Source organism: Muscardinus avellanarius (genome assembly GCF_963383645.1).
Source record: "Muscardinus avellanarius genome assembly, chromosome: 7".
Lineage (NCBI taxonomy): Eukaryota > Metazoa > Chordata > Mammalia > Rodentia > Gliridae > Muscardinus > Muscardinus avellanarius.
The window spans coordinates 28,056,454-28,065,581 of NC_137793.1; the positions used below are offsets into that span (position 1 = coordinate 28,056,454).

The window sequence follows — 9,128 nt, forward strand, 5'->3', positions numbered from 1 at the left end:
TCTTGTTCCTCTTAAGTTTAAGCCCTGCGCTCCACCCTCCCTGCACACCCTTCCCCTAAGTGTGTCTGTAGGCTGGGGCTGTTTGCCTGAGCTTTGATAAGCAGGGTTCTCCAAGCTCCTGTCTGTTTGGGGCAGGGCTAGGGTCAGGCCCAGAGAGCCCTGGCCCAGCCTCCCTTATCTCTCAGGGCCATTCTTGATGGGATGGTCCCTCTGGGAGTTCTCCCCCTGGCCCAAAGGCAACTTCACTTGGCTGGGGTAGGATGTTCAGGACTTGGGGCACCCAGCCTCTAGAAGGACCCCAAAGCTGGGAATGAGGGTGCAGGTGGAGAAGGCAGAATGAGCTGTGTGTGTGTCCAGGACCCACTCAATCCTGCGGCCCAAGCTACCCTGAGCATTCCAGGAGCTCCTAACCCAGGCTCAGTGGAGGGGCTGAGAAGAAGGATCTAAAGTCCTCAGAGATAAACGGCTGGGGCTCTGCTAATAGAGGAACAGAAGGGAAGGGGCCACTTTCCAGTGCTGCCCTGTATTCACTCAAAAGGCCACTCTGGGCCTATTTGTGAACTAAGCACCTGTATTAGTGTTACAGGGCTATGAGTTTCCCTCCGTTCTTGTCTCCTCCCCCCCAACTCACTGGACACAGAGTAAACATGAAAGACGGAGTGGGTTCAACAGGAGGGTCACAGAGCTGGCTAGTCTGGGAGCAGAATAAAGAGGAAGGGGTCCTGTCTGCCACATGGTGAGTTATTTTTTCTGTACTATCCAGAAATCCCACCCCTCTTGATGCATAATAATTTGGGGCAATTACTTTTGGGTTTCAGGCTGCAGCTTAGTGAACTGTCTGTGTCATGTGGGGAATCTAAAGCTGCAAAGTAATAGGCTGGAAGTTTCTGCCTTAGCTGGGTAGGGCAATCCCCATATCTCTTCTCAGAGAGCTTTCTCCCTGTCCCATCCCTCCTCCAGTCCTTCTCATTCCTGGCTAGCTATCTAACATTAGGAAAGGAGATTAGGGGGAGGGGGCTCTCAGGCATTTTAGGAAAGTATAGAGGAAATGGCTGCCCAGCAGGGGAGCCATCTTGGCTCCATCCAAGACCAACCTGAGTCCCTTGGAGGGGCAGAGGTTGGCCTGCCAGGGGCAGCTCACTGTGCCAGCCCAGGGCTCCTGACGTTTTCCCTGACCCCACAAACTCTGAGGAGCTGCTCTCTACGCCAGACTAGAAATAAAAGGTGAGCAAGACTGTCCCTGCCCTAAGCCAGGCGTGGTGGTGCACACTTGTAATCCCAGCATTTGGGAGGCTGAGACAGAGGATCATGGTTTAAAGACAGCCTCAGCTACTTAGTGAGGCCCTCCGCAACTCAGTGAGACCCTGTTTCAAAAAATAAAGAGTATGAAAAAGAAATAGGGCAGGGGGTGTAGCTCAGAGGTCAAACACCCCTGGGTTCCATCCCCAGACCTGCAAAAAAAAAAAAAAAAAAAAAAAAAAGGCTGTCCCTGCCCAAAGCGTCCAGCCTGGAGAATGAATACAAGAGCAGACTGTAGGTAGGTCTGGCTGAGGAGCTGAGTTGCTATAGGAGGGGGGGGCCTCAGAAAGGCCCGTTTTCTTCTGGGATGAAGACCAGTGCTATGCTGTGGGTTTGTTTAGCTTCTGAAGACACTGTCTACATGCTTTCTAGAGAAGTTGGACCACCTTCCGTCCATCCATCTCCTACAAGGCTCAAGGATTCTCCACGTCCTCATCAGCCCTGCTCTTCTTTGGCTTTTTGATTCCAGCCATTTCTATGGGTATGAGCTGGAGCCTCATTTGGGTATGAGTTGCACTGCTCCATGATGAGGATATCCAAAGATGCCAGGCACACATGTTGAAGAAAGGACCATCATTTCAGTAAATGGTGCTGGAAAAACTAGATATCCACATGCAGGAGATTGAAACTAGACCTGTATACAAAAATCAACTCAAACTGAATGAAAGACTCAAATGTAAGACCTGAAACTATGAAACTAAAATGAAACTCAGGAGAACGGGTTAGACAAGTATTCTATGGACAAAAAGCAGGGGCTGCAAAAACCTCTGTGCACTCTAAGAAGTTCTCCCTTCTCCTTGGCTCCTGTTTATGGATGCCCATCTCACTCACCATGGCCCATTTGCCGAGCCCCACTAACCCCATCTCTCCTCTCTCTGCAGCCACCCGGGAGTCAGCCTTTGTCCACGCCATCGCGTCTGCAGGTGTGGCCTTTGCAGTGACACGCTCATGTGCAGAGGGTTCAGCCGCCATCTGTGGCTGCAGCAGCCGCCACCAAGGCTCACCAGGAGAGGGCTGGAAATGGGGCGGCTGTAGCGAGGACATTGAGTTTGGTGGAATGGTGTCACGGGAGTTTGCAGATGCTCGAGAGAACCGGCCAGATGCCCGCTCTGCCATGAACCGCCACAACAATGAGGCTGGGCGCCAGGTATGTCCCTGGTCCCCAAGGGTCCTCCTGGGGCATAGGAGCTTCTTCAGCAGGGCATGTGACTGATGGGGCAGGGTGGAGGGCTGAGGAGGGCTGACTGTGGTGGCCAGGCTGGCCATCTGCTCAGGGACATGTGAAGGTCAGCGATGCCCAGTTAATTCCTACAGAGTGACAAGCCACATATAGACTTGGGGTCAGTGGGAGAGAAGGAGGGCTAAACGCCTGCCTGCAGGAGGCCCCACACAGCCCGGGAAAGAAGACAGTCAGGCAGCCACAGAGCGAGGCAGGGAGTTTTCCCATGAGGAAGCATGCATGGGTAAGATGACCTCATATGAAGGACGAAAGAGAGAGACAGGAGAAAAAGATAGGTGGGTGGATGGATAGATGGTAGAATAGATAGATAAATAAACAGACAGACAGACAGACAATAGATAGGAGGGCAGATATTCATGAGACTATGAAAACAGAAGAGATGATGGAGACAATACTTTGAAAGCTCCATCCTTCTGCCTAGAGTCTCATTTGGGCTTTGCCTTTGACATTGGGATTTCAGGAAGAGAGATGAAGATCTGAACTTCCATGTGCAGAGAGACTGTTTGCACTTTGGCAGCTCATACCAGAGATCCCTGTTTACCCTTCTCAGAGAATAAACCTCCAGACCAATGAATACTCAATGTCATAGCAGACCCAGGAGCTGAGTCTGAGTCTCCTCCAGGTACTGGAGCATACATCTGAGATGCAGCCCAGGGATTTCTAGCAACAGGTGGCTTGAAGAAGAAATGATGCTGGGGCTGGAAACAGGAAGATTGGTTGGAAGTTGATTTTAAAATCATGTTATAAAGCCGGGCATGGTGGCGCACTCTTGTAATCCCAGTTCTTGGGAGGCTGAGACAGGAGGATCCCACAGGTTGGAAGCCAGCTTCAGCTACTTAGTGAGGCTCTCAGCAACTCAGTGAGACCCTGTTTCCAAATAAAGTAAAAAAAAAAATAGGTCTGGGAGTATAGCCCAGAGGTAGAAAATCCCCTGGGTTCCACCCCCAGTACCACAAAATATAAACATAAAAATAAAAAAATCATTTTATAACTCATTGATTCCTCTGCCCAGCATCTTGTATCCAGGAGCAGCCTCTTCTTTATTTGGCAGAAATCTGGGGGAGTGGGTCCTCTAGACTTCTAGAAAAGAGTAAGTAGAGTCTCTGGTCTGAGGGACACCAAGCACATCTGAGGGTGAGCTGCCAATGCGAAAATAGTCTCTGCATATAGAAGTTGAGACCTTAATTTCTCGTCTTGAAATCCCAATGCCAGTGGCAATGTCTGCTTGTTCCTCAGGAGGAAGGTTGGAAGTGAAGTTGGGTTTTGGGAAACCCAACCAATCCAGAAGAAAAGGCTTAAGATGCTGATGTGGGTTCCCAACAAACCAATCTAGCCAAACCACACTATAATAGGGACCAAAGTTGAGGGATGCCTTCTATATAGGATAATTTCCAGAAAGAAAGCCAGTGCTCCACTTTTCAGTATGAACAGATGGCCAAGGATTACCAAACGTCTGAGGAAAAACTCCGTTAGCAATATTAAGAGTAAAACAAGCTGGGCTGGTGGTGCACGCTTGTAATCCCAGTACTTGGGAGGCCGAGACAGGAGGATCCGGGTTCACAAGCAGATTCTGCTATTTAGTGAGGCCCTACACAGCTTAGTGAGACCCTGTTTCAAAATAAAGAATAAAAATCAGGCTGGGGATGTAGCTCAGAAGTAATATGCCCCTGGGTTCAATCTTCAGTACTGAAAAAAATAAAAAAGAGTAAAACAAACTGGGCGTGGTGGTGCACACTTATAATCCCAGAATTTGGGAGGCTGAGACAGGAGGATCACAATTCATGACAGCCTCAGCTACTTAGTGAGGCCCTTTGCAACTCAGTGGGACCCTGTTTCAAAATAAAAGAATAAAAACTAGGGCTGGGTGTCGCTCGGAGGTAGAATGCCCCTGTGTTCGATTCCAAGTACCGCAAAAAAAAAAAAAAAAAAAAAAAAGAGTAAAACACACAAACAAAAACAGAACTTAAGGGAAAGAGTCCTTGTAAGGAGATATGAAAACTTTAAAGAATTATCAGTACCCTCAGAGAAATGAAGCAGTGTGTCTATGACATTGGAACAGAGTCTTAAAGAACAGTCAGAGAAAACAAAAGAGCTCTTAAAATTAAAAATGTGATTTTAAAAATTCCAGCAAAGTTTAAAAGATATGGTTCACACTTTTCCATAAGGTAAAGAAAAAGACAAAGAGATAAAAAATAAGTAAGAACAGGAAATTTGAAGGGTCTAGAACAATGAGTGAATACATGGAGAAGAAATTGGTAACAATAACAACAACAACAACATCAACAACAACAATAACAACAACAGAGTGTGGTGGGAATATGTTTGTAATCCCAGTACCTGGGAGGCTGAGAAAGGAGGATTGTAAGTTTGCGGCCAGCATCAGCTACTTAGTGAGGCTCTCCACAATCTAGTGATACTCTATTTCAGAATAAAGAATAAAAACTAGGGTATAGCTTGGAGGTAGAATGCCCCTGGGTTTAATACCCAGTATTGCAATAATAATAATAATAATAATAATAATAATAATAATAATACAGGAAATTTCCCCAGAACTGAGGCTCAACAGCAAAGAAGAAAAACTCTCAAGTCATTATTGTGGTATTTAGAGCCTATACCATAATGAACCCCAAGCTCCAAGGAGAATGTCTGGGTTTCATGCAAAAGATCAAGAATCAGAATGTCATCAAACTTCTCAGGAGCAACAACAAAGACTAGAAGAAAATAGTTTAATGCTTTCAGGATTCTGAGGGACAAATGGTTTTAAACCAAGAATTTTACACCCAGCTAAACTACCAATTAAATAGCCTACTATAATAGAGAATCTTTGTTTTTGTTTTATTTATTTATTTATTTATTTATTTATTTATTTTGGTGGTACTGGGGATGGAAACCAGAGGCCTTCTACCTCCAGGCTACACTCCCAGACCTATTTTATATTTTATTTGGAAACAGGGTCTCTTAAGCCAGCTGAGGGATCCTCCTGTCTCAGCCTCCCAAGCACGGGAATTACAAGCATGCGCCACCACACCCGGCTGAAAATCTTTGTTTTTAAACATATACATTTCACAAAATTTCATCAGGCCTCTTCTGGAAAAAAGATGTTCCTAAGAAGATGAAACCTATAAAATTGATAGATACTTGAACATCTTGAAGAGGGTATTTAGACAATTAAAGGAGAATTTGTGGTTTAATTAGTAACAAGTACACTAATAACAGCAACAGCAAAAAGTCATGTAGGAAGAGAAATGTCACTGTAGGATGTCATACTCCATGAAGTATGACATTGAATAGAGGGCCAATATACCATCGGCAGTGAATATTGACCTAACTGAAGTTATGCTGTAGTTATTAGGGCTAGAAGGGAGAAGGTTGGGAAGTGTGGTTGAGTCCTGAGAGAGAACTAAATTTCCCCTGGGCTGAGGTACCCGTGGTGGATGGCACCATGGTGGGAGCACATGTGAGAGGGAGAGTTTTCATAAAGATGGGAATCCCAAGAGTAGAAGCAACCAAGTTTGCCTTTCTAGAACAACCCTCTGGCAAGATTTAACCAGGCCGGGTGTGGTAGCGCACGCTTGTAATCCTCGCGCTTGGGAGGCGGAGACAGGTGAATCGCGCTGGTTCGAAGCCAGCTGCACTGGCTTAAGAGACCCTGTTTCAAAAATATAAAATAGGTCTGGGAGTGTAGCCCAGAGGTAGAAGGGCTTCCAGGAACCCCAGTACCACCAAATAAATAAATAAATAATAAAAAAATTTAACCAGGATCCCACAAGGACTACCTAATTCCTCCCTCTTTCTTTCACTCCCTCATGGACATCATAGAAGTAGAATCAGCTAAATGGATTCATAGGGAGGGCCGTCCAGACCCTATACTCTGAAGGCCTTGGGTCCGGCATGACCCAAAGAGAAGATGGTGACATTGGGGACACAGAAAGAGGGTCTCTGCTCTGGTCAGGACTCCTGATGGGGTACAAGCAAAGACCGGGATCTCCTTGGGGAAGATATACCAGGGGTCTGAGCCTCCAATGACCTCAACTTCCCACCTCTTTTCTTTTCTTAATATATTTTTATTTGTAATTGTAACATAGTAATTGCACATATTTGTGGGGAACAGTGATATTCCACATGTATACAATATGGAATGATCAGATCAAGGTAATTAGCATCTCTAGCACTTAAAACATTAATCATTTCTTTGTACTGGGAGAATTCAAAATCCTTTCTGCTAGCCATTTTTAAATGCTCAGTTCTAGCCTGGCATGGTGGCACACTCCTGTAATCCAAGTACTTGGGAGGCTGAGACAGAAAGATTGTAGGTTGATGAAGCCGGCCTCAGCATCTTAGTGAGGCTCTCAGAAACTTAGCAAGACTCTGCTTCCAAATAAAAAATAAAACAGGGCTGGGGTGTAGTTTGGAGGTAGAAAGCCAATGGTTTCATCCCTAGTAACTAACACACACACACACACACACACACACACACACACACACACAGTAAAATGTTCAGTTGTTAACCACAGTTTACCCTACCATACTACCTTTCCATACACTGGAAGATATTCCTCCCATCCAACTTGGGCTCCACTTCTCAAAGGCCCCACTATCTCCTAACATTGCCCCACTGGGAACCAAGCTTCCAACCTTTGGGGAACACACCGCATCCAGACCATAGCAATTTTGTCAGCCACATGTTTTAGTAATACAGTCAGTATTGAAATTATGAATGTGATATCCTACATACTTTTCTGACACTGTCTTGGAATCTAGCCTGTGGTTAGATTCCATTAGGACCAGACACATTTCAAAGGCTTCCAAATGATCAGAGCCCACCACAGTGGACAGTACCACCATAGGCAGCTCTGGCTATCACAGGCCCCATTGCTCCCACCCCCTCTCCTTAAGAATGAAAGGAAGAGTTTCCTATTACTCACAGGGACATAACTTCTCGCCCAGGCCCTGCCTACTGTCCTCCAGCCCCCAAGGCTTCCCAGAGTCTAGAAAGAGACTGCTCAACACACCAGGCTTCTCACTTGAGTGAACCTGCTCTGGGTTGCTCCCAGGTTTTCTCCAGACAGGATGAAGGTCTTCCTTCAGGAATCCCCAAACTGTAACACTCTAGCATCACCGTTAGGTGCTTTTAGGGCATACCACCACACCTACAGCTCGTAACTTGGCTCTACCATAGCCTTGCCCCAGACCCTGGGCCCTGGAGACTCTGGGCAGACTGGTCCCAGGGCCTTGGGCGGGGCTTGGGGTGTGTGCAGACTTGGCTCACCACTGTGTCTCCGCAGGCCATCGCCAGCCACATGCACCTTAAGTGCAAGTGCCACGGGCTGTCCGGCAGCTGCGAGGTGAAGACCTGCTGGTGGTCGCAGCCCGACTTCCGCACCATCGGGGACTTCCTCAAGGACAAGTACGACAGCGCCTCCGAGATGGTGGTGGAGAAGCACCGTGAGTCTCGCGGCTGGGTGGAGACCCTGAGGCCCCGCTACACCTACTTCAAGGTGCCCACAGAGCGCGACCTGGTCTACTATGAGGCCTCGCCCAACTTCTGCGAACCCAACCCCGAGACCGGCTCCTTCGGCACGCGTGACCGCACCTGCAACGTGAGCTCGCATGGCATCGATGGCTGTGACCTGCTGTGCTGTGGTCGTGGCCACAACGCGCGCACCGAGCGGCGCCGTGAAAAGTGCCATTGCGTCTTCCACTGGTGCTGCTACGTCAGCTGCCAGGAGTGTGCACGTGTCTACGACGTGCACACCTGCAAGTAAACTGCGTGCTTGGAGACGGTGCCCTGGCCGCAGCACAGCTGAGAGGGAGGCAGGGCTCCTCCCCTGACAGAGAGACCCTACCTGGGGGCGGGACTCGGACCTAGAGGTGGGACTCCTATCTGGATAGGGCAGGACTCCTTCCTGGGGGGTGAGCTCTTAGGATAGTCAGGGATTCTGACTGGGGGAGGAGCTCCAACTTGGAGGCAGGAATCCTACCTGGGCATGAGGCGGGGCTCCTAGGATGGGTAGAGCTCCTACCTGGGAGTGGGGCTCCTCTCTGACAGGTTTGGGCTCAGACAGGGCAGGTGGAGCTACTCTGGACAGGTGGGGCTCATGGGTGGGAGGAGCTCCCCTGACTGGGTAGAACCCTTCAGTGAATCCAAGGGTCAGATACCCCAGTGGGGTGGGCCCTGGGAAAGGGAGGGGTTCTGGGGTGGATTCTTTCTGAGGTACAGCTAGTTTTTGGTTGGAGAATTGGGCTCACCATCTCCCGTCTTCCCAGCCCCTCTGTGAAGTTTCCTGCACCCCGTCAGTCATATAGCAGAACAGATTCTCCTGATCAAAGGAGCTGCAGTGACACCTTATAAGTGGTGTCTGATCTCCCTTCCATGCCTCTGGGACCTAGAGGGTCTCTCTCCAAGACCTGTGTAGCCCTTCCTCAAACTGGGGCTTCCTTCTCTCCTGACCAAGATCCCTCTTGAGCAAAACCTGCAGCGTTTCACAACCCCATGAACCTGAGAACTCAGCTCCATACTGGGAGAAGAAACAGCTTGGTGGAGGGTGGCTGAGATGGGCCCTGGGCCCCTGGGCCCTTCCCACTGAGG

General features: G+C 48.4%; 1 protein-coding gene across 1 annotated transcript in view; it reads left to right on the top strand.

Annotated features, from left to right (window-relative positions):
• The window catches only part of WNT3A (Wnt family member 3A), a gene marked incomplete at both ends in the record, with an annotated part of 48,216 nt that extends 39,912 nt beyond the window's left edge, over positions 1–8,304 (top strand). Inside the window, 2 exons of the mRNA XM_080698833.1 lie at positions 2,181–2,446; positions 7,825–8,304. Of these exons, the coding sequence (XP_080554959.1) occupies positions 2,181–2,446; positions 7,825–8,304 (746 nt within the window). The remainder of the gene's footprint in view (positions 1–2,180; positions 2,447–7,824) is intronic.
• Positions 8,305–9,128: the final 824 nt, after the last annotated feature.